The 26,088-nt window shown below is 39.5% G+C and overlaps 1 protein-coding gene, 1 long non-coding RNA gene and 1 other non-coding gene across 4 annotated transcripts in view; 2 read left to right on the top strand and 1 right to left on the bottom strand.

The window, feature by feature from the left end:
• The window catches only part of LOC102153790, a 16,507-nt gene extending 6,953 nt beyond the window's left edge, over positions 1-9,554 (bottom strand). The window contains exons 1-2 of the long non-coding RNA XR_005362907.1: positions 9,363-9,554; positions 8,995-9,218 (exon numbers count right to left, since the gene is read on the bottom strand). This is a non-coding gene — a long non-coding RNA (uncharacterized LOC102153790). The remainder of the gene's footprint in view (positions 1-8,994; positions 9,219-9,362) is intronic.
• A 197-nt stretch (positions 9,555-9,751) lies between these two features.
• SEL1L (SEL1L adaptor subunit of ERAD E3 ubiquitin ligase) overlaps positions 9,752-26,088 on the top strand; it is a 56,858-nt gene continuing 40,521 nt past the window's right edge. The window contains exons 1-3 of one of the 2 annotated variants that reach the window (XM_038545485.1): positions 9,752-9,939; positions 15,473-15,510; positions 16,338-16,569. In XM_038545485.1, coding sequence (XP_038401413.1) covers positions 9,870-9,939; positions 15,473-15,510; positions 16,338-16,569 — 340 coding nt within the window. In that variant the 5' untranslated portion in view covers positions 9,752-9,869. The remainder of the gene's footprint in view (positions 9,940-15,472; positions 15,511-16,337; positions 16,570-26,088) is intronic. The other variant, XM_038545486.1, reaches the window with a different exon arrangement.
• On the top strand, positions 10,336-10,464 carry MIR8884 (microRNA mir-8884). The gene has a single exon (NR_128843.1). It is a non-coding gene; the product is annotated as a microRNA mir-8884 (primary transcript).

The raw sequence follows: 26,088 nt of genomic DNA, 5'->3' as shown, positions 1-26,088 counted from the left end.
CTGGCAGATGGCATAATCCAAAGTCGGGCCCAGGTCTGTTCCACAACATGGCTTTTTTTTTTCTTGTAACACATGGGACTGCTCACTTAAGTGCATTTTTTAATTTTTTTTTTTTCAAAATGAAGTACAGGCTTATTCCAGTTTCAGTTCCAGAACACTGCAATAAAGGGAATATCACAATAAAGCAAATATTGCAATAAAGTGAAGTCAAACGAATTTTTTAGTTTCCCAGTGCCTATAAATTATGTTTACACTACACTGCAGTCTATAAGTGTGCAACAGCATATGTTGTAAAAAATCTACATATTACCTTAATTTAAAAATCCTTCATTGCTAAAAGATGCTAGCCATCCCTGAGCTTTCAGTGAGATGTAGTCACTGATCACGATCACCGCATCAAATGTAACAGGCACATTGTGAGTGCACGACGAAAAAGTTTGAAATGTTGTGAAAATTACCAAAATGTGGCGCAGAGACACAAAGTGAGCAAATGCTGTTGGAAAAATGGTGCTGATAAATTTGAACCATGCTGGGTTGCCACAAGCATTCACCTTGTAAAAAAAATATGCGATATGTGTGAAATGCAATGAAATGGGATATGCCCATATAGCTTAGTTTCCTATTGCTGTTTATTACAAACTTAGCGACTTAAAGCTACACAAATTTATCATCTTACAGTTTGAATGTCAGAAGTCCAAAAATGGACTTTACAGGGCTAAAAATCAAGAAGTTGGCAGGGCTGTGTTCCTTCTGGAGGCTCCAGGGGATAATCTATTCTTTGCTGTTCCTAGCTTCTAGAGGCTGTCTCCGTTCTTTGGCTTATGAGCCAGGCACTCTAACCCTGGCCTCTGTGATCATATCTTCTTTTTCTGATTTTGACCTTCCTGCCTCCCTCTTGTAAGAATGCTTATGATCACATTTAGGTAGGACTCGTCTGGAAAATCCAGGAGAATCTTCCCAACTCAAGATCCGTAACTTACTTACATCAGCAGAGTCCTATGCCTTCAAAGGTACCACCCACACAAGTTTGGGGATTAGGAGCATCTTGGGTGGGGGGAAGGGAGGTGCATTATTCTGCCTGCCAAGAGGTATAATTTACATACATTAAAATGCATGGATCTTGAGGGCATGGTTCTTTGAATTTTGACAGATATGTACCTGTCACTCATGTGACCCACATGTTAATTGGACTACAAAAGATTTCCCCTTACCCAAAAGTTCCCTCCTGCCGCATCCAAAATAGCAACTGCTAATTCTGCTATTCTGAATGCTATCACTACAGGTTGGTTGCAACCGTTTTTGAGCTCCATAGAAATGGAATCATAAAGGATTCTGGTTTCTTTCACTCAGCATAATGTTTTTGAGATTCATCCATGATATGTGCGTATCAGTAATTTTTTCCTTTTTGTGGCCAAGTGGTACTCCATTGTTTGTTTATCCATTCACCACAACACACACACACACACACACACACACACACACACACACATATTTCCCAGCTCTGTCTGCTAAGAGAGTTCAGATACGTTAACACCCCAGTAGTAATGAGTACTCCTGGAACATGAACACCATTATCCACTGAAAGAAAGCAAGCCTGCTCAGAAAAATGGTTAATTCAGGGCTGGATCAGGGAAAGCAGAAAAAAATATAAATAGTGCAAAAGTGTAAGGATGTGCTCAAAAAGATACAGGAGTCAGTTTGAAGGGGTACCTCCTGGCTAAATCTGAGATAATCTGAGCATCAAAATAATAATGATAGTAAGGATTTTTATAACTTACCAGGTAAAGAACGAATGAGTCTATAACAATGTAAAGTAATCAGTTAAATGAACAATAAATAAATAAGAAAAAAGCTAATCATAAATGTAGAAGAAATGATAGAATTAGAAAATCACCATTTGGCAGCTGTCATAGTAATTATTGATTCAGGCAAAAATCATGAATATACATGATAAAACTACTGGGTAAATGTTTAAGGAATAATGAGGTATTTACATAATCTCACAATATCCTCTTCAAGATACACATTAATTACTAAAGTCAATGCAGTGGAAACACCTTTTTAACCAATTGACCAATATTATCATTGCCAAGATTTGGAATAACCAATAGCATTAGGCTCCTGACATGATCCACTAAGAAGAATTCAACATCATTTCAGTGATAGTCTCACCAAATGTGCATAACCTGAATCTAATTATGACACAAATTGATATTAGGGTACATTCTATGAAATAACTTGCTTATATACTTAAAAGCTGTTAGTATCAAGAGGTTCAGGAACACACACACACACACACACACACACACACTCCTTCAGGAACTGTCCCAGATTAAAGGACACTAATGAGATATGACAAACTAGATGTACTCAATGATCTTGGATTTTCTACTGTTAGAGAGGACATCATTGGGGATCCCTGGGTGGCGCAGCGGTTTGGCACCTGCCTTTGGCCCAGGGCGCGATCCTGGAGACCTGGGATCGAGTCCCACATCAGGCTCCCGGTACATGGAGCCTGCTTCTCCCTCTGCCTATGTCTCTGCCTCTCTCTCTCTCTCTCTGTGACTATCATCAATAAATAAAAAAAAAAAGAAAGAAAGAAAGGACATCATTGTGGCAAATTGGCAAAATATGAATAAAGTCTTTGGATTAGATGAGAGTATGGAATCAGTGTTAACTTTGTAACTCTGACAACAGCTCTGTGGATACGTTAGAGAATTCCTTGTTTTCAGGAAATACTAACATTTAGGGATAAAGAAGCATCGCACCTGCAACTTATTCTCAATTGTTTAATTATACACACATTTTTATGCATATATGAAATATGTACCTACTAATATGTGTATATTAAAATAGATAGTAATTATTATTAATTTATATTATATTATATATTATTAATAATATTAATTATTATTAATACATATTAATTATATATTAAGATACATAACACATACATTTCTTTTTTGTCAATGCAGCCCTTCAAGTTAGATTTACGTGACATCAACGTGGCATAGCTGGGAGTCTATTCCAGAATAGGTAATGATCAAAACCCCTATTTTGCATCATAAATGTTTTCTAAACTTACATCCAGTGACTTGTATTTATGATAATATTGTTCAAATATTTTAAGGATCCTTATTTGAAGACCCTTCTCGTAGGATCTTACCAACTCAATTTTGCACTTACCACCTCAATTTCTAACCAGTGTGTGAACTTCCACTGAATAAAACTTTTGAGTACAATTGTCTTAATTGGTTACCTTAGCATTATATCTAAACCATTAATAAAGAGGTTTATGCAATTATTTGTTCATTCTCATGCAAGGGAGGGGAAGGCCATTATCTAAGCCACACTTCAACAGAGCCAGTCTCAGAGTCATAAAAAGTAGCATTCTGACTACCACTTAATGTTGACCTAAAATCTCTAAAAGTAGCATTCTGACTACCACTTAATGTTGACCTAAAATCTCAGATCTCTAAACCATCTGGCCCCAGACACTTCTCTGACTTGTCCTGCTCCCTTTCTCCTGCCATCTCCTTCCTCATCTGCTTCAGCATCCAAAGGGCTCCTTGCTGTTCCTGAAGCATAACAGACATGCTCTTGCCTTAGAACTTTTATTGGGGCTGCTTCTTATGCTTGGAAGGCTCTTCACACCCACATTTTTTTATTTTTTATTTTTTAATTGAAGTGTAATTAACATATAGTGTTATATTTCTTTCAGATGTTATGCAAATCAAAACCACAAAAAGATATCCCCTTACACCTGTCAAAAAGACCAGATCCACTCCCACACCTTCATGGCTCATTCCTAAGTCTCTGCTTGAATGTGAGCTTTACAAGGAAGCCTTCCCTTACCTTCCTGCTTTCAATTTAAATGGTAGTCCCCACCTTACCCCTCAATACCCTATCCCCCTTCCTTGATTGTTTTTTCTCTACAGTACTTATCACCTAATAAATGATAATTTACTTATTTATTTTATTATTTTTCTCCTCTGGCTGGAATGAACACTCTATGATTTTTGTCTGTTTTATTGATTGGTGAATGCCCAGCACGAAGAACCCCATGTGCCTCCCAGTAGCTGCTGAGAAAAAAAAAACAAGGAGTAGCCCCTGACAATAGGAGCTGGCTTGGCACTAGCAACCAGGCCATGTTACTCTCCTCTTGGACATAAATGATCTCAGAATACCAACCACCGACTGGTTACTCTGAAACGAACCAAATCATTTCACAATTTTGTTTAAGCACAAACAAGTTCCCTATGCCACCCACAAAGTAACAAACACTTCTTCTTCTCTGGGCTAAAATAACTACTGCTTCTTCACCAGTGATATTTTTTTTTTTTCCATTCTTGTCTCCTCTCCTTTAAGGTGAGGTTTACTGGTTGATTTCTACCAAATCATAGAAATCAGGGGTACCTCCTCAACAGAATCCCATCTAGAGCAAATGCAGCTTTCCTGGATCCTCCTGCCAACTACCCAATCAAAGCCCAAATCCTATAATAGGTTCTTTCTAAAGCCTCCTTCCTGAGACATGCCATGCTGTGTTCTTCCTTATTGCAGAAAGTACTAAACCTAATGTGTTCAACTATGGGTGTGTCCCTGGTGGCCTTTGGCTAAATGGTGTTGACAGTGCCCAGAAAATATTTGTTGAAGGAAGGAAGGAAGAAGTTTGGGCTATCCTATGACTATGTTTTTAACCCAACATTCACTGATTGAATCCATTGCCATCTACTCAAGACTTAAGTATTCCAAATTTAATGGGAGCTGTAAGCTATTTATCTCTACCTTATAAGGTTCACTTAATCAAGTTCTTATTGAAATTTAGTTTTAATCCAGTCTCTCTCCAGAACTGGTAGTTACAAATCTATGAAAAAAAAAATAGATCAAAAGTTGCCTGTCCACTTATTCAGGGTATAAAGGTATCCTGGCCTTTCCTTTATCTGACATGAGTTCACACTGCTTAGAAAAGATAGCACCAAAATAAATGTCCCCCAAAGTAAATGGTAGAGATTGAGCACACACACACACACACACACACACACACACACACACACACACGCTGCACATATTCATTCTATCAGCTTCAAAGTTTAGGTATTCTGAATCCTGTGCTCTGCAGTTGGGATCTACACTCTGACCGTTATGACAATTATAATTATAGGAAGTTACATATATATTCAAAGCTTATTTAATTACTAATTATGTACCTGCTATTTACAATACAGGAATTATTGTTAACACAATGAAGTATAAAGCCATTGTCCATTTACTCAAGGAGCTCAGAATGTACATGAGGAGATGCCAGGTCCTATCCTATGATACGGTGAAAGGATTTCAATTTTCATTTATCCATGACATATGAACACAAAAATAAGGGCTTTAATTCACCTCATCCGCATCAAAGAAAGTACATTCTTCTCTAAGCTCTAAGGGGGAAAATATCCTGCTCCTTGTCTCTCCTTAATCCTGCCCTGGCAGATATGTTGGTACAAGTGTTGACAGCCTGTGCACATGGTCAACCAAACATATGCCTAAGAATAGCACAGGAAAGGATATTCTTGACTAGAGTTAGTGACAATCACTGCATTCTCAAGAAAAGGCTCTGGGGGCTTGTCTTACCATACTTATGCAAAGAGCAGACTGGATTTATGTCCTCAAAATTTTCAAGAGGTTCTCAATATGTGCTGATTGCTTGATTCATGTCAATGGGATAAGGTCATCTCAGGGTCATCTGGATGAAAAGGCACTTATTATCTATCTCCATTAAGTTCCTATGCTGTATTATAATGCAGAGCAAACAGGTTTTCTGCAACTTGGAAATCTATGACAGTAACCCAGAACACTGATATGGACAAGTTAAACAGAATACAGACAGCTGAGCAAATATTAAAGAAGTCTGTGAATTAATAAATAATATTAACATTTTGTACAAGTAGAGTGAGTACATAAGTTTAACTGGGAATGTTGGCAGGAGACCATAAGGAATGTACACTTGGCCTAGATAAGGCCATGGAGAATTCACAACTTTTTCACTAATTAATCATCATGCAATCTAGCAGGCTGAAAAATAAATCTGATTTTCCCACACAATGTTCTAGACCTGGTTTGGAGACTTGGAATTTCCCCAAACAGTCAAGGTCCTAGGAGCATTCTCAGAAGATGTCAATTATTCGTTCATTGGCTAAGGACAATAACTCTAGCAGCTCTAAACTCTTTCTAGTTTAAGGGAATAAAATTAATTTTATTCATCTATGTACCAACTAATATTTCAATTTTCTTCTTTGCTTCAATCAAGCAATCAATAAGAAATAATATTTGCAGAGCACGCTATAATTAAAGAAGTACTTTTTCCCTGCATATCCCTTTTGAGATATGAACTTCACAACACATATGGTGAAGAGAATATTATTAATGTACTCATTTTACAGAGGTACAGAGGACTGAAGTAAATTTCCTATATACTAGAGGTACAAATGCTTCATAATATTTCCTTGTAAGATATTTTAAGATTAAACTTATAACTTGGGGTGTCTGGATGACTCAAGTCAGTGAAGCATCTGACTCTTGATTTCATCTCAGGTAATGATATCATGGTCTTAGGGTCTGCTTGAGTAACTCTCTCCCTCTTCCTCTGCTCTTTCCTCTGTTCTTTCTCTCTCCATAAATAAATAAAATCTTAAAAAAAAAAAAAAAAAGACTAGGGATGCCTGGGTGGCTCAGTGGTTGAGCATCTCTGCCTTTGGCTCAGGGTTTGATCCCACAGTTCCAGGACTGAGTCTCACATTGGGCTTCCTGCATGGAGCCTGCTTCTCCCTCTGCCTATGTCTCTGCCTCTCTCTCTGTGTGTGTCTCTCATGAATAAATAAATAAAAATCTTAAAAATAAATAAATAAAATTTTAAAAAGATTAAACTTATAACAAATAGCAAGTACTTTAAAAATCTTATTAAAATATAAGTAAGACATATCTATCAATCAACATAAATTATCTAGTGTTAGTAGATGGTAAGTCCAATGCTAAATACCTATATACTGAATTATGTAATTGTCTCTGGCTGCAAAGAGTCTACATCCCACTTAAAAGGCAAGTTTGTGAGTATCCTGTAAACACGTAGAGAAATAAAGAATAATGAGAACTGGCCTAGTCAGGAAAGAGGCTCAGCCAAGATGAAACACAAGTGAAAATGGGAAGGATGCCATGGTTGTGGCTCAGAAGAAGCAAGGGCAGTGGGGAGAGGGTAAAGGAGCCTGTGACAAAGCAAGAGTGTATTCATGTGGAAATCAGGAAAGTAGTCAGAGATGTGGGAAATTTGTTTATCTACCATCCAGCAGAGGGTCTTAAATATATGAAGTGCTTAGGAAAGAAAAAGATGGAAAGAGAAGCTGAGTCTCAAGCAGTGAACATTCTCTAGTCTGTCAATCAAATAATCACTGCTTTTCTTGTAGAAGGCAGAAATTTCTTCCCAGTACTTCCCCAAGAAAGTAGAACTGTCAGCACAAGTTCCTATTTTGTCAGTTCAAACATTTTTTGATTCTATGACAAAGGCAGTCATTGAAAATTTTGAATAGGAATTTTAATCTAATTTGAATTGAATTGAAATTTAATTTTAAAAGCAAAATCATTCTGGCTGTTATATGGCTTTAGCAAGAATGAAGAGAAAGTGATGTTGGTGAATATAGCTAGAACTCAGGTGCATGGGGAAGGTAAAGGAAAGTGAGACCCAGTAGGGAAGTTTCCAATGAGAAGAGCAAAATGTTCACAATTACAGGGGTGGGTACCTAGCTGGCTCAGTCAGTAGAGCATGCAAATTGTGATCTTGGGGTTGTGAATTCGAGTCCCACATTGGGTGTAGAGATTGCTTAAAAAATAAAACCCTAAAAAAATAATAAAAGAGTAATTACATAGCTCAAATTGTGAGCACGTGATGATTGATAAGATGAAAAAGGGAAGGAAGATGAAAAAGGGAGAAAATTATGTCATATTTTACTCCATGATTTAAAATCAGAGGGACTCTGAGGACACATTATTAGTGACAGAAATAGAGATGAGGGGCGCCTGGGTGGCTCAGGGGTTGAGTGCCTGCCTTTGGCTCAGGTCTGATCCTAGGGTCCTGGGATCGAGTTCCACTTCAGGCTCCCCGTAGTGAGCCTGCTTCTCCCTCTGCCTATGTCTCTGCCTCTCTGTCTCTCATGAATAAATAAATAAATAAAATCCTAAAAAAAAGAAATAGAAATGGGTGTCAACAAGGTAATAGAATAATAGGACAATATTTTTCCTTCATCCCCTCTGATGTGAATGTGGAACAGCAGTTGATGTTTGTTTTTTTTTTTTTTAAGATTTTATTTATTTATTCATGAGAGACACACACACACACAGAGAGAGAGAGAAAGAGTCACAGAAACAGGCGAAGGGAGAAGCAGGTTCCATGGAGGGAAACAGATGTGGGACTCGATCTGTGGGACTCCAGGATCAAGCCCTGGGCAGAAGGCAGGCTCTAAACCGCTGAGCCACTCAGGCGTCCCGGGTCTTTTTTGATTTTTTTTTCTAAGCAGTTTTTTATCCTTGTCCTTTTTTGGAAAAGAGGACTTTCTAGCAAAGAAGATGGAAGAAAATGCCTGGAGGTTAGATTATGTGGGCAGTGTGGACTTTTCCAGAACCCTGACCTCAAACTGAGCTGAGGATTGAATTCAACTCAGTTCCAGAAATGAGCTGAGGGTGGGTGGACGCTAGGGGAAACAGAATGGCACAATTTGATGAAGGGGCAGGAACATGAAGCCACTTCCCTGCTACCCAGTGGGAGCATGCCTGGGGTTGGTACTTAATACACAGGACCTTTTCCTTCTCTGCAATGCAATCACCATCACCTCTACCTCCAAATACATCAATCCAGCATTCCTAAAGTCAGTCATAGAGAAAGAGAACAGTGTAACTTAGAAAAAGAGAGGGATGTTTCAAAGTGTTTTTGCAAAGGCACGTTTCCCAGCAGATTATTACCTGGTGGCCCTGCCTAAAAACGAATACTAGCATTGAGATGATCTGCCCTGGATGGGGTTTCTTTCCTTTTGCTTTGTCAGGAAAAGAAAAAGGGAGAGCGAGTTCCACTCCGGTTTCCACGAATATGGCCCTGTTCCATCTAAGTTCCAAAAAAATACTTGGAACGCAGTCCAGCTGTTGTATTTTCCCTCCATGCTGATATCACTGTGTTCAATTCAAATTTTCTAAATAAAACAAAGAGCGAGAAAGAGCTTTAACACATTACAAACTCTTAAATGTGTGTTCTTCGATACATATTTTGGCTCCATAAAAGGGGGAGGAGGGACGCGGGTTCGTAGCCTTGACTTAACGTCCAGCCCAGGTGTTACCTAAGTTCTCTTAACTTCAACAGCCACCTGCACATTTAAATCTTGCTCCACAGCGAACTACGTTTCCCGAGAGCACACGTCGAAAGAGGCCCTTGAAGTGCATGCTGGGAACTGTAGTCCGGAGGTGACTTTCTTGTCTTCCCGGCCCTGGACTCACGCCCCGATTCCGGGACGGTCGAACCCAGGATCTACCAATTAGCTGGGGCCATGTCGGTGAGGCCGTGGTCCAATCGGGAAAGCCGGTGTGGGAACCTCGCAAAGCGATTGGTCAATGCTTGACCCCGGGGGCGGGGCAACGAAGTGGGCGGGAAGACTGCGGCGATTGGGCACAGCGCCCGGGGCGGCGGGCGGGGATTGGCTCCGCACTAGGGCAGGGAGGCCTGGGAAGGGGCGGAGGAAGGCGACCAGAGCAGGAAGAGCAGCGGCGAGGCGGCGGCGGTGCCTGAGTCGGTGGTGGCAGAGGCGAAGGCGACAGCTCCAAGGGGTGGCAGCGGCCGCGCGAGCAGGATGCGGGTCCGAGTTGGGCTGACGCTGCTGCTCTGTGCGGTGCTGCTGGGCTCGGCCTCGGCGTCCTCGGGTCAGTATCCGCCCCCTCGGACTGGAGAGGCCGGGAGCCACCGCCCCCCCCCCCCGCCCCGCCCGGCCTCCATCCCGGGGCAGGGCCGCGGGGGCTCGGGCTGGAGACTCACTCTCTCTGGTCACACCTCGCACTGGCCCGTCAGTCGCTGTCGTCCCTCGGGCTTTGGCTGGCCTGGGCGAGAGGGGGTGTTGAGGGAGCTAGAGAGGGGCGGCAGGGAAGGGCGGCCACCCCGCCCACACCTCTCCTCTCTTAACAAACTTTACGCGACTCCCCGCGAATGGGGACCGGACTCTGGGAACGAATCCCGACAGCTGGCCGAGATCCACAGGGACACCCAAGCCGTGCTGGAACTTCCTCAACTCTCGGACCGCTTCTGTGCTTGGGATTTGTAAGTGAACTGATGGACACACCTGGGGTCATCCCTGAGCGGAGCCAGGTCCATCAAAACCAGGATGTTGACAGTGGTTTGATGGATTTGCTTAGCACCCGAGGTGGCCCCTTGCCTCTTTGTTTAAAAAAATGAAGACTTCTGATGTGATTGTGTCCACTCTCTACCCCCTTTTGAGCAAATATCCCCGAGGAAGTGGTGTTTATCGCTGTCACGGGGTTTCTGAGTTGCCCCATGCTTGTTGACAGAAACTTTGTGATTTTTTTTTTTTTTTGAGAAAATCTGGGTCCGTATACATTCTTAAAATGGATAGCAGCTGATTTTCTCTTTTTTTTTTCTTTTTCTTTTTTTTTTTTTTTTTTTTTTTGGTATATGCGTGTGCTTTTGAATTGATTTTCCCAGGTAGATTAATACTATGGTTCTGAAATGTATTTTTTTCCTTTTTTAAGAGTTCAGTCTGCCGACCTCTGAAAACTTCTATTTTGAAAGTGTTGATAAAAAAAAAAAAATTTAAAAAAGCACTTAGTGTTTTTAAGTGTTGGTAAAGAAACAATTAGTACAATAAAGCTTTTGAATTTTAATCAGTTTGGTTAACAAGACAGCTGTTCTGTGGCTTTAAATTTTTTTGGAACAAGGCAGGGTATAAATGTCAACTCCTTTTTTTTTTTTTTTTTTTTTTTTTTCCCTTCAACAGAAAATTTCCCAGATGGTTATTTGAATCCCCAAATTATCTGTCCTAGTTGTAAGTCAATGCTATAACGTCATTCTGTTTCTAAAATAAGAGGTCTAAACCTAAAATTCTATCCATATTGTGGTTTGAGATACCATTTCAAAAGCAACAAGCATATGCTAGTTACTTTACTGCCAACATCATGCTTTGGTCTGCCTTCCCCCTTTTTAGTGATGGTTTGTGTTCATGACCACATCTTCAAAGCTCTCCATAACTCTTGAAGCACCGCTACCAATTATTTGACCAAAGGAAGTATGAAAGGAAACTGTTGAGTGTAACGGATAGAGTACCTGATGGACCATAGACCACTTGCATCAGAATTCCTTAGGAATTTGTTAAACACGCAGCTTTAGGTCGGGAACAGGTCAGGGTATCTCTAGTTCAACAAGCATCACAAGTAATTCTTCACACTATAGTGTGAAACTAAAATATAATTCAATTTGCATAATTTAAAGAAAATTAAAGCCCTCAACACTTTCCTGCATCTTCTGTTAACTAGATTTCATATACCAAAGAACTTCATGTCGGTGTAGATGGTACTTGAAGAAGTCATTTAATCAACAGTTGGACTCTCTCAGCATGTTATAATAGAAGATTATTCATACCAAAGTGTTAAATCTTTGGATTGTGTTGATGTTAGCAGAGGACTGGGTTCGAGAAATGTCTGCTCTGATTTCCACTGTAGTTCACCTGTGCTGAAGCCTTTCTCTGGCAGAGGCAGGACCCATACTTAGCCTGAACGAAAAACAGTAGAGATGTGCCTGCTGACAGGTGATAAAGGCACTACTGTGCTCACATGAAGTGCAATTACGGTAAAGCACCTACGTGAGGTAAAGCTTTAGAAACTGAGTACATGGATTTTCAGTGGACTTTTTTTACTCATTAAATTGCATATTTATACAGAAAGTCAGCCTGATTATTAGTTTAGATTTAAAGATTTGCTCCTATTTAAAAATCAAGTCCTGGGCCATAATTTTGCTTTGACTTAAAGTTTAAATATTAATGGTTACCCAAGGGAAGTTGTATTTATTACCAGGTGTGCATTTATTACCAGGTATAATTCCCAGCCAATGAAGGGAATCTTGACTCCATCACTGTTAGTAGCTATTATTTCATACCTTGCTTTAGAGGCATATAAAAATATGACACTTTTATTGGAAAAGTTTTCTTTTTCCTGTGCATAAAGAAGACTAAAAGTATATTTCTCCATTTTCTCAGTAATGAAAGATGTTATAGTTTTTCTTTTTTATTCTTTATATATTTTTAAAATTTTTTATTTAAATACAATTTGCCAACATATAGTATAACACCCAGTGCTCATCCCATCAGGTGCCCTCCTTAGTGCCCATCACTTAGTCACCCCAACCCTCCCACCCTTTTCCCCTTCCTCAACCCTTTGTTTGTTTCCCAGAGTTTGGAGTCTCTCATGGTTTGTGTCTCTCTCTAATTTTTCCCCACTCAGTTTCCCTCCTTTCCCTTATAGCCCCCTTCACTATTTCTTATATTCCACATATGTATAATTTTTCTCACTTAGAAATATATGTTGTCTTATTTTCAGCAGGAGGAGACAAATGGTTTGCTTTTTTTTCTTTATGCCAAACAGTGTTACAGAATCTTTTAAATTAGGTTCTCTGCTAAGTATTTCAGGTAATAGTTCTATTATCAGATATTCAAAGAGTAAATTTCAGATTGCAGACAGTATTTAATTTATTGTCCTTTTGTTCCTTAAAACATTATTGTGAGTCAATAGGGAAGATGGTGGTATTCTCTTTTGGCAGGTTGAGAAACAGGAGGCTGACCAACCTTGCTATATTGAACCACGTGTATACAATTAATATGTAATGAAGCCAAGGTTTGAACTTAGCTCTCCAGGCTTCGATTTTGGAGTAATTAAAAATCAGTATTTTAGGATCTGCACAGATTCAGTGGTAAAGCATAGAACGGGATGTCTGCTCTCTTCAAACTCTTAGGACTTCTGTGTTTGAAGGTCTGTCAGTCTGGTTTACGTGACAAATTGGAAAATGAATTTGTGTTGATTACTTTTCCCTGAAAGAATATCCCTGGTACTTTTTTGCAGTTGAGCTGATATAATAAAAATGAAAGTTGATCTTTTTCAAAGGAAGTTTTACAATTACTAAAGTAATATAAACCGTTATAATTTGGATGTGATGCTGTTGAATGAGAATTCTTTTGCATTTTTTCTTTGTGTCTATTCTGCTAAAAGCATTATTTTTATTTACACATAACTATTTATACATGACTTTTATTTACATATATACATACATGAATTTTTCTTCACGTCTGTATTCTGCTAAAAGCATTATTATTTTCTTTATATATATATATGACTTCCTATCGGAAGTTTCTTGATTATAAGCAACTTCTATAAAAGTGTTCTTGTGAATGAATATATCAGTTTGAAAGAGAAAATAGCTTATGCTTTAAGACTACCATCTGGAGTAGACTTTCCCAGTTTAGTAAATGAGAAAGAATTCTCTTATTTACCAGTAACATTAGTATATATTCCTAGTTTGAAGAGAGAAGAGACAGAAGCATGATGCAATTCATGTGAAATAACCCTGTTGCAGGTTTCCAGGTCTCTTGGAGTTCAAAAACACATTTTGCTACTTGAATGTCTAATAGCTTGTAACATCTCAAATGTACATGTTTTAAAATTTATTTATAGGTACTGCTTTATATACCTATTAGCTACATGTGTAATCTGTTGTGAGAGACAAGGTACTAAATTTCATGATTTAAGTGATTAGTAATTTAAGAGTTCTGGCTCATCTAAAGTTTGGGGATATACTGTATACATTTATACATTTAATGTCTGCTCTTGATAGACTAGTTAATGTTTGTGATTATTTAAACACATCCACACATAAAACTTTGATATATAATAGAGATGAATTTTTTTCCTGTATCCAAAGATTTACTGAGAATGGAATTTGAACTGTCTGTAAGAATTTGGGCTTTTGGTAAAACTTGTGAAGAAATCAGCACTATGAATGATTGTTAATTAACTGCCATCACTACTTAAATGTTATGGGTTCCGTGGGACTAATACCTGCTGTACCCTTGATTCCCCACCCATCAGAAATAAACATATTTGGAAGGTAGCTTAAAAGTAGTAAATGTGAAAGCAGCTTAAGTGTTCTTTGAATTGACAGCACTTTTCTTATATGGCAAAACCTCACTGGTAGACTAGTTTTCTCAAATATTCAAAAGAAACAAATGCTGTGAAATAGTGTTGTGTTATTTTACACATAATGAGTTGGTTATACTTCTTAAAGTTAGCTCACTACTTTGATAATACAAATTCCAAAGGGTGTTTTTCTTATGCTTGAAAGAGTTACAAGTTATGAATAATATTTAGGATGTAGCCATATGAAGTAAAGTTAAATGGCAACTCAACACCAAGTTTTCTGGCAAAAAGCACATGGTTTTATAGCATTTTGTCTACTGGTTAATTTCTCATATAGCTGATGAGCTTATAACTGAAGCCCACTCCTGTATAAAATCAGATAATTTTAAGAATAAGAAGGAAACCTAGAGATCATTTGGCAGTTGTTGTTTTAAACTGGCCAGGAATACAATGACCAAGCATTTACACATGGACATTATGTTCAATGTATTTGTATAAGATCAGGAAAAAGAATAACAAGTCCAGAATAGAAGTAATAGCAGAAAAACAGAATAGTAGAAGGACTATTAACATAACTTGGACAAAGCCAAAGCAGCAGATATGAATTTGGAAGAAAGGTGTAACCAGGGGCTGAAGTTATTATTCATTGAATATGAGATATTGATTACTTAATAGGTCTCATATGAGTGAGTACATGATGGTATGGTGCTGCTTTTTACTTTTATCTGGTTAACTCTTCAGTAGAGTAGAACACAAATCCTAAATATCTTAGTCTAGCAACTCTCTCACATGATAGTAATTGTTAGTGTCTATCTTTCATAAACAATAAAATGCTAATCACTAAAATAAGCTAAGTGACTCCAGATTCTAAGCAAAGGAAAAGAATAGGTGGAACCCTGAACCACAAAATCAGATATTTATTTTTATAAGTTTAGTAACTCAGTAGTAGACTAAATGTGAACAGTTTTGGATGGTATCTGAAGAAGTGTCTGGTGGTAGTGGTAGTGGTGGGTCTTCCTATACATAAGACAGGTGAAGTTAGTGTTTTCCCTGGGAAAAGAGGAAGAACCACCCCACATAGCCCCTTGTTTTCCTTTTACCTAATCTTTTCTGAACAGTTGTTGAATACAACCAATTTTTAGATAATTCTAGATATATTTATCAAGTGTCTAATTATTATTTGTTGTATTTATCAAGTGTTTTAACAATATCTGTGATTTCCTAACAAGAAGGATGACAAAATTGTCTTAAAATCTCTTTACAGATGAAGAAGGCAGTCAGGATGAATCCTTAGATTCCAAGGTGTGTACTAAAATTTGCCTTGACCAGTATTTGATGCCCAATTTAAAAGCATGAATTATTTGGCTTAGAATAGGAAATCCTATTCCCCTGTTCCCCTTTTGGGCAACAGAATTGGATTAAGAGAAAAAAAAAAAGAAAAGAAAAATGTAGCTGGTATCAATACACTAGTTCTTCTGGGGGTGGGGGGAAATAACTGACCTGTAGGAAAATAATAACTATTTTTATTCAGAATGTTAGTTGTTAGGTTTAGTTTTAACTTGAATGTGCTGCGTATGTAGGAGCCTAAAGGCAATAACATTTTTACTGCCTAGTGAGAGATCAATTTTATTCCTATGTTTTTAGTTTAATTTTGAAGACTTAACCTCTGCCATTTGTTTTCACTTATATCAATTTTTATAAATCTGTTGAGCTAATGCATTTAAATTGGTTGATTCAGTGAATAACACTTTTTTATCCAAGGAGACCATTCAGTTATGATTTCTGATCTCTAGATTTGAGGGAATATAGATAAGAAACAAAGTTGTAGCACAGGGCTTTCATAGTGGAAGTATAAGCTATGTTGGGAGTTTATAGGGGACCCTAATCCAGGCCTCCGGAGTTAAGGAATGCCTCCTGGGGGAAATAACATCTACGTTGAAATTGGAAGAAAGAATCAGGTTAGGCAAGTGATGAAGGCATGTGATAAACACATACCAGAGTTTAGAGAGATGAGCAAGTATGGCACATTCACAGCTGAAGGAGATCTATCTGGATTAGTAAAAGTAATCAGATTAGGTTGGAGACAGTCCTGATACTATTTGAAAACTAAAAATACTTTATATTCTCAGACTCCTTTGCCATCAGATGAGTCGGTAAAGGACCACAGCACAGCGGGCAGAGTAGTTGCTGGGCAAATATTTCTTGATTCAGAAGAATCAGAATTAGAATCACCTATTCAAGAAGAGGAAGATAGCCTCAGGAGCCAAGAAGGGGAAAGTGTCACAGAAGAAATCAGCTTTCTAGAATCTCCGAATTCAGAAAACAAGGACTACGAAGAGCCAACAAAAGTACGGAAACAAGGTAGTCTGGACATTTTCCTTGCTTTTGCCTAACTTAGGAAGGAGACAACTGAAATCTTAAACTAGCATACAAAGATGCAGAAGTCTGGTCTTATTGATTATGAAGCACATGTAATGTGTAGAATATAGTATGACTTCCTAGAAAGTTTTTTTAAGATACTATTTATTCATAAGAGACAGAGAGAGGCAGAGACCCAGACAGAGGGAGAAGCAGGCTCCATGCGGGGAGCCTGACATGGGACTCGATCCCAGGTCTCCAGGATCACGCCCAGGGCTAAAGGCAGCGCTAAACCTCTGAGCCACCTGGGCTGCCCACTAGATTTTTATATGCCAGTTATTCACTTAACAGATTTGACCCAAGTTATGTAAGCTGAATTTAATCATCAAAATTGCATTTGTACTATAGTAATATCCTAACATCCTCTTTTCATACTCTAGTATGTAATTATCTGCCCAAGTGGTACACAAAATGTAAACTCAAGAATGATAGTCTAATATGCTACCCTGGTTATTTTCAGAATTATGTTAGGATTTTTACTGCTTTAACCTTCTCAATCTCCCTAGGAAATTGATGTAGTTGTTTATCTAACATAAACTTTGATCCCCTTTCTAACTTTTTACCTTCTTGACACTCTCTGTTTTTAAATTTAAAATTTCTCTTTCTCACAATAGAGTGTGCTAAATACCTATCCTTCTAAAAATTAATTATTAATCCACTCCGCCCTGTTTCACCAACCTTCTGTCCTTTGTTTATTATTTCAAAGATCACCCACTTAGTATTCTGTTACTGCCACTTTTGGAAATTGATTAAGATTTTACCTTTCAAAAATACAATTTTTTTCAAAAGTAGAGTTTTTTTATTACAAATATCCATGCCCATGAATAGATAAATCATGTCTAAAAAAATTTAAAGTATCTTAATCCCATCAACTAGACATCAGAGATATTAACATCATGAAGAAAACTCTTTCAGGCTCTTTTCTAAATGTATAGTTTTAAGAAGACTAAATTGGATATATTTATATATATCTTTTTACAGCCCGCATTTTGTGCTTAACAGTTTATCTTGAACATTTTCCCAATCATTAGTATTATTTTACAATTTGATAGTTAACGGCTATCAAAAATTTTACAGGTGGGGCAGCTGGCTGCTTCATTTGGAGAAGCACGTGACTCTTGATCTTAGGGTCATGAGTCCAAGCCCCATGGTAGGCATAGAGATTACTTAAATAAATAAAACTTTTTTGAAATTTACATATAAATATACCATAAGTTAGAAATAGATTGCTTACTATTTTTTTTCTGTGATATCATTTTAGATGTACCTTTGTGCATACCTATGAAAATTTTCTCAGTTTTTTAAAGTAAATTTGCTGGACTGAATGTAAAATTTTAAAAGACATTTGATCCCATACTGTTAAATTATTCTTCAGAAAAGTAATTCTGTTTACTTCATTTGAAACAACTCCTTTTCCTGTGCCTCAGCCAATTATGTATTACCATTTTTAAATTTTTGCCAAATACTATAGTTTAATTCATTCTTTTTAATTTTTTATGAAGGAGACTTCAAAACAGAGAAGGGTATAATGACCCTCTGTGCCCATCATCCAGGGTCAGTAGCCATTCACATTCTCTCTTGCTGCATCTCTGCCACCCCATACACATCTTTTTGCTTTCCTAGAGTATTTATAGCAGATTCCACATTATTTCACCTGTGCACATATCTCTAAAAGTGTCTTTTCTTTTCCCCAACGAAATGACAATGGTATTTTAACACCCAGCAAAATTAGCTATGATTCCTTAATCATCCAGTCTCTCTGCAGTGTTCCCTGTGTTTCAAATATCTTTTTAGAATTGATTTGTTTAAACCAGTATCCACACTAAGATCTTTGGTTTCTCTTTATCTGTAAAAGTTCTCTTTTGTTTTTTATTTCATTTTATTTGTTAAAATAATGTCCCTTGTACTATACAATCTCCCACATTCTGGATCGAGCTGGTCATATCCTTGTCATTGGACTTCTTCCACCATCTGCTATTTAGTCTGTATGCTGGAAGTTAACTCTAGAGGCTGAGGTATGGATGTAGCTGTTTTTTTGTTTTTGTTTTTAAGATTTTATTTATTTATGCATGAGAGGCATAGGGAGAGAGAAAGAGGCAGAGACACAGGCAGAGGGAGAAGCAGGCTTCTTGCAGGGATCCTGGCATGGGACTCAATCCTGGGTCTCCAGGATTCCACCCTGGGCTGAAGGCGGCGCCAAACCACTGAGCCACCGGGGCTGCCCTGTCGCTCTGTTTTTTTATTGAGACTATCTCATAGAGTGCTGTGTACTTTCTATGACATTACATCCAGAAGCATAAAGGATCTGGTTTGTCCCACTTCTGGTAATTGATCAGTGAGGCTGGGTCCTGTCAGCCTGATCCAGCCATTCAGAGTACCCTCACTGATCTTTCACCTAGAGGTTTTGACAACCATTTGTTGGCTGGGTCCATTATTTCTTTAGGAATTGCAAAGTGATGGCTTTCTAGTGTATAATTCCTCCAGCACGTGTTACCTAGGATTCTTTTATAAAGACAAACTTTGCCTTATCAATTATTTGCTTGTTCTGAAACACAGTCCTTACAGGCAGGATAAATGCTTGGTTCTTTCCCTTGAAATATTTTCAAATAATTTGATGCCCTAGCAACCTCCAAAGGAGGCCAGTAAGTACATGTTTGTTTGTTTGTTTGTTTCTGTTTGCTTCTGAGCATCATTCCAGATCCATGGGTTTCACGTATATTTGCTTCACACAGTTGCAGTCCTTCTTTTTCATTGCTCAGTTATCCCATTATTGCATACTGAGAGTCCCTTCAAGTCCATACTTTTGTTCTTTTGACTAATCATAGGTGACTTTTTAACTTTTTTCTCTTTAGGCAAGATGGGACATCTTAAATTCATCTCTTTACATTTCCTAATCCAGAAATGAATCAGCCATTTCTAAAAAAAACAAAAACAAAAACAAAAAACAAAACAAACACCCAGATTCCTTTAAGTGTGAAATTGTATTTAGACACTACAATCTAGGCATCAGTCTAGACATCAGGGACATGCATTGACAACTGAGTTGTCAGTACTGGTAGCTCTTAAAGTATCATTCATCCTAGTTCTTCCAGTTCAAATGAAATACTGTGAGAAAACCCAATGGGTCAGATTGACAAACTGTGGACTCTAAAGAATCAGAGATCTGGGCAGCCTGGGTGGCTCAGCGGTTTAGCACTGCCTTCAGCCCAGGGCCTGATCCTGGAGACCTGGGAGTGAGTCCCATGTCAGGCTCCCTGCATGGAGCCTGCTTCTCCCTCTGCCTGTGTCTCTGCCTGCCTCTCTCTCTCTCTCTCTCTCTCTCTCTCTCTCTGTGTCTCTCATGAGTAATTAAATAAAATCTTAAAAAAAAAAAATCAGAGATCTTAGTACCAAACTTGACTAATATTTTTAGAGATATAGGTGAAGTGTTAAGAAGTCTGTGACTGCCAGCACTACTCCCAGGTCCTGCTTACCTCAATGAGGATGTACCCTGGCCCAGATTTTAACATATGAGGCTTCTAAACGATGCATATGGAATGTCACTTCGTGAAAGGGAGCTGTTTCCATTATGAAACCTCTCCATTTTATTCTCTGATAACTGCATAGTTTGTGTGATATTTTCTAGGAAGTCATTTGTCATAAATATATACCTCCCGGGTTTATGTATAATGAGCATTCTAGACACACAACATACATCCTGCTAAAGGATTCCATAGGTAAGGAGGACCCTCCTGGTAGTAAATACCTTTAGTGTGTCTGCCAGAAAGTCTTTGGTCAGCATGTTTCTAACATGATTCTAACACATCACCTCTCTGTTTATGTATAACATAAATTACATAGGCATGGCTTTGTGTGCAGTCCCAACTACATTAGAACTGGGCAGTATGAAATTTAACTTCTAAACTTGCTTCCTTTGTTGGCCTTTCATCCATATCTCTGCCAAATTGATCTTCCTAAAACCCAAAATCCATAGCTTCCCTATATGCAACCCTTTATTATCTCCCCATTTGCCTGTGAAATGAAACTCCTTAGTATGATTCCCAAAAGCTTCCACGTGCAGTATGCCTGCTGTCCTCTGTACCTTCATCTCCTGCATCTCTGCCCAGGACCCTCTTGCAGCTATATCAGACCCTTCACCAATCTTCAAATACACCATGCAGTTTATGCCTCTAAGTCTTTGTACAAGTTCTTCCTACTGCTTGAATTACCTTCCTCACCCCCTTGCCCAAGTTAATTGTATTTCTACTTATCTTTAAAGATGAACATAAGTTTCTCCTTTTTGAAGCAGATCTGAACCACCCAAGGGCAGTTGAAGAGTCTCATGTCTGTAAGAACTTCCTGCTTGGTGTCCCTGCTCTCCTCCTTTCCCCCTTATGTCAGTTCTCTTAGCAGCCAGACAACTTTTCCTTTCTGTTTACAGCCTCCAGTGGCTTCCTATCACATTCAGAATGAAGTCCAAAAACGCCTTACATGATCAAGCCCCTCTGACTTCATCATCTGCCACTTCCTTTCACTCACATGGCTTCAGCCACACTTGCCTTCTTGCTGTTTGTTGACTATTTCAGACTTAATTCCACTTGTGTCTGGGATTCCCAGGACCACACCTCCAGCTTGATGATTCTCTCTGAGACTCACAGGACTGAGCATGTAGTCATACGTACAGCTATGAGTTATTACAGCAAAAGAACACAAAGCAAAATCAGTAAAGAGAAAGGTGCATGGGTGAAGTCTTGGGAAAACCGGATACAAGCCTCCAAAGGTCCACTTCCTGGGGAGTCACACAGAAGATATTTAATTTACCCAGCAACAAGTTGTGACAACATGTGTGACATCCTACCTACCAGGAGCACTGATTAGAGACCTAATATCTGGAGTCGTTTTAGGGGCCTAGTCATGCTTATTAGCACATACCAAAATTTCAGACTTACAGAAGGAAAGCAGGTGTTCACCATAAACCATATTGTTTGTACAGTTGGGATGAGTCACTCATAACAGGGTAGTGGGAACTCTTCCAAAATCTTAAGTTCCCAGTCTCTAGCCAAGGGCTAACCTAATACACCTTTTCAAGGACAGAAGTTTAAGCCTGCTATGTGAACTCTTCTCTGCACAGTCTACCCCCTGGTCATTGGCCATCTTGTCTTTACAGCACAGTTACTCTCAGTAAGACCCAGACAATAAAGAGTGGCCAATCTGCAATACTGATTTCAATTATGAGTCCTGGACTTAGCCAATTAACAAATCCCATTAATCATAAAGGCCTGCCTTAGCCAGATGGCTTCTTCCTTAAATATCTATATTAATTTTTTTACCTAGGCATAAGCCATCATTTCTATCCCAGCACAACTGGCCAGTAAGTTGAAACTGAGGTGGTGGTGTGATAGTCAGGGAGCACGTTAAAAATACAGTCCCAGAGGGCACATGTGATAGCCCTAGAAACAAAGAGTTTACCATCATTGGGGCACCCCAAGCAAGACATATGTTAGGCAGGATAATGTGGCCTTCTACCATGGCTATCTTGTCCTTGAGTTTCCAGTCCAAGTAATTTAGTTCAGTTTTTAGTTTCAGAGAGACTGCCACATAGTTCCAAGCAGTTTTGTTGTCCATAACACCAGTTCATCCACCTCATGAGTGTGGACAACAAACATCTGGAGGTTTTCTGCATGGTAAGTGCAGAGGCTGAGCCACCTCCTGCTGCCTCATAGCCCTGTCTGGTATGAGCACAGGCTCCTCAATCTGAATCACTCTCAATAGCTTCGAAAGGTACATGGAGAGTTTTCCTTTGGGAACGGGAAGAAGCTTCCAGAAATAGTTTCAAAAACCAAACATCATAATTCCTTTTTCCTTCACTGGTGCCTCTCCAGGTGCAGGGGGCTTCAGTTTCTTTCCCTTGGTTGTTACAAAATCAGTGTTTCTATTCAGTAATCATAATTTTATATTTTCTCAGTCATCCCCTACCCTCATCCAATCCTTTTGCTTGAAGGGATGCTGTATGAGGGGCAAAATATCTTCACAGAAAAGTATTTTTATACAGCTGAGCCAGAAAAACATCATGTTCAAAAATTGGTCAGGACAAAAATCCCGAATTTTCAAAAAATTTCAAAGTGGGGTTATGTAACCTCGCACCCCTTTCACCCTGATCACTTATCCAGTAAGCAGTCTGGAAAAGATCATTCCCTCTCTAAGGACAACTGCATTGAATAATCAGATGGCACTAAGATGTATGCAGGAGAGAGAGAGATGAGGGAAGCAGTCAGGTAATCAGTCCCTTGTTGGAGATGGCAGCTCATGAGGAGAGCCAGACACAAGTTAAGACCTGTTCCATGGGGGCCAGTAGTCCCTCTGTCGTTCGAACTGTCAGGAGCAAATAGAGGGTCACAGTCCCTGTGATGTATCTTCTCCCAAATTACAGCTTCAGACAATAGTTAAGAATATGGTTAGCCTCTGTAGCAGAAATACAGAGCCAGTCAGCAGCTTGACTTCAGACGGTCCCATCAAAGAACAGCCCTGTCCTGTGACCATTTGTGTGTGACTCAGACAGTCCAGCCAGGCAGGCATTCACAATTTTTCTCACAGTATGGGGCCCCCCAGAGAGGTGGCGTAATGTACGGAGGTCAGAGTCTGAGATCTGTTTGTTGAGCCTGTGCCTGCTCTCGGTTTGGTCCAGCTCACATGGAGGCAGGAAGCCTATGCCAGACAGCATCACGTTTTACCTTAAAATCAAGTCCAAGCAAATACGATCTATGAATTCAGGATTTTTAGAAAGCCAGGGGCTTTTTTTTTTTTTTTCCAGCAGCAAAGGCAAGATGCTGGAGGGCCATAACATCCAAGTGGTATGTGAGGCTGTGCCACGCCTTTGTCTCGTCAGCCTTTGGGCTCCCACTTGCGTATGCAAGCTTGCCCTGTCTCTCTCTCTGTTTCTCTCTCCCTGCCTCCACACACATATATGCCCATCAGGCTCTAAGGTCAGTACTCTACCTTCAGAAGCCAACTAAAACCTCTGTAGGACTCCAAAAGTGTGTTTCCATCTGTAGATTACATCTGTCCTCTTGTCTCCTTTTCTACAGGGCTGCACTAAGCAAACATCCATATCTTCCATAGCAAAACCCAGCAATTACAGAGGCTTGTTCTGTACTCAAGAGTTTCAATTCTAACCCGCCCACTGGCGGCAAAAAGCAAGGAAGTTTGTCCCACTAACACATTTCTTTTTTGCAGCTTCCCCTGATCAGGATGATTCCTCAGGCATGTAAGCATTTAACATTATCAATTTTTATCATGCATGCATTTGCAATAACCAGGAAATACAAAGCCACTAAAAGAATTACTTTTTTTTTTCTTATTGCAAATTTACTGGAACTGCCAGGAAGTAAATTCAGTATTTACATGTTAACTTTACAGCTGCCAGGGAAGATCCTGGCTGGAATGCAGGGGAGGAAGGGGGAGTGGGGGAGGCCATTGCAGCAACAGCTAGACTAAAAAAAAAAAAAAAAAAAAAACCTCCTGGAGAGCAGGCTTCTTCTCTTTTCTTTCTGCTTTATCTAAAATTTTACTCCAGCCCTAGTGATGTGGGAAACAAAAGCAAAAGAAAAATTAAATTTCCTTACTACTTATAGCCCATTGACAAGTCCTTGAAACAGGCAGAGTGACATTCTTCTAGGAACTCAGCTGCCTCAATGTTCATACTTTGCTAAGGGCAAAAGGCAATCTTAGCCCGACCCCCAGAACCCTGTAAGTCTACTTAACATACAAAAATGCCTTTGGAAACTTCCTTTATCTCTACTTCTCAAGATATATGTTGGCAATCATCCCCCAACTAGATGACCCACTGATATACATCTGAAAGATCTCATGACTCAGATTTTATTAGACAGTAATAAATGACCTTCTCCCCCCACCCCCACAACAGCTAGCCCCCTCCAGGTCTTGGAAACCTTGCTTCCAAAATTCCTGAGAGACTTATGCTCTCCCTAACCCCCTCCCAACTTGAAAGTCTATCATGGGCCACTCCTGGTGACCCTGGTGCAGTTCTTTCTGCTCATGGTCCTGTCCTCTTGCTTTAAAAAACCACCTTTTTGCACCAAAGACATCTCAAGAATTCTTTCTTGGCCATCGGCTCCAAATCCCAACATCATTCCTACATCATTAGGACCTGGTTTTACTCCCTCTTAACCCCGTCTTCCCTCTACCCCACTTGGAGGAGAGAGCACTGTAAACTTTTAACATTTTTGGCCCACTTACCTTTGGGAATTTGGGAGCCCTTTCTCCTATCTGGCGGATAAAATAAAACCCAAAGGCATCACTTTAGCCACCATGGCCAAAAGCAACTAGCCTACTCTCAAGCAGAGAGTAGGATCTATCATTTTCAGGTTCCACCATTAACTTTTACCTCTCACAGCACACAGCTCAGCTGCTGCTGCTGCTGCTGCTGTGTACCATGGATAGCCCTGTAACCACCTGACCACCAGAGATTCATCATACCCTGTCCCCTACCCTTCCTTTCCCAAACACTGCTTTCATCATGTTTCAGTGAGTGAGTGTCAGCCTAGCAAATCCTACTTCTGATGCTAGCTGACTTCAGAGGTCCCCAAGACCTCCCCAGAATCCATGATTCTCTGGGAGGACTCAGCGTACTGCTGTACTCACAGCTTTAGGTTGTTGTAGCAAAAGGATACATACAAAGCAAAATTAGCATGGGACAAAGTCCAAAGGACACAAGGTTTCCAGCAGTACTCTTCCAGGGGAGTCATAAAGGAAGTACTTGATTCCCTTGATTCCGGTAGCACATGTGACATCATAGGTGAAATGTAACCTTCTAGGGAAGCTCATTAGAGATCCAGTGCTTGGAGTTTTTAATGGAGACCAGTCATGTACCCAGTCTCTGCCTGGCATGTATCAAAATTACAGGCTCCCAGGAGGAAAACACATGTTGAGCATAAACCACATTGTACAGACAGTTTAGGCACAATGAGTCGCTTCTCTCAGGGCAGTGGGAACCCTTCCAAAATCTAACCCAGATTCTAGCCAAGGACCCACTTTTCAAAGGATAACAGCTATGCCTAGGGTAACTGTTTTCTGCACATCATCCCAATAAACATTTTTTGAAAATGAATGACTATCAAGAGGGGAAATGATTATGTGGTAGTGTTTCCTACTGTAGAATACTCATAGTTTGGTTTTTTTTTTTAAGATTTTATTTATTCATGAAAGAGACACAGAGAGGCAGAGACCTAGGTAGAGAGAGAAGCAGGCTCCATGCAGGGAGCCCGATGTGGGACTCGATCCCAAGACTCCAGGATCATGCCCTGGGCTGAAAGCAGACGCTCAAACACTGAGCCACCCAGACATCCCCTCATAGTTATTTTTAAAGGAACATTTTTATTGCAGATAACAAAATCCATCAAATGGTGGCAAAAGCAAAGGTTTCTTTTGGTTTCATAGTTCAGGGCTTGTGCCATCAAGGACTCG

Source organism: Canis lupus, chromosome 8, assembly GCF_011100685.1.
Source record: "Canis lupus familiaris isolate Mischka breed German Shepherd chromosome 8, alternate assembly UU_Cfam_GSD_1.0, whole genome shotgun sequence".
Lineage (NCBI taxonomy): Eukaryota > Metazoa > Chordata > Mammalia > Carnivora > Canidae > Canis > Canis lupus.
The sequence above is the reverse complement of the archived record's forward strand: the minus strand, read 5'-3'. Positions and strand labels throughout refer to the sequence as shown.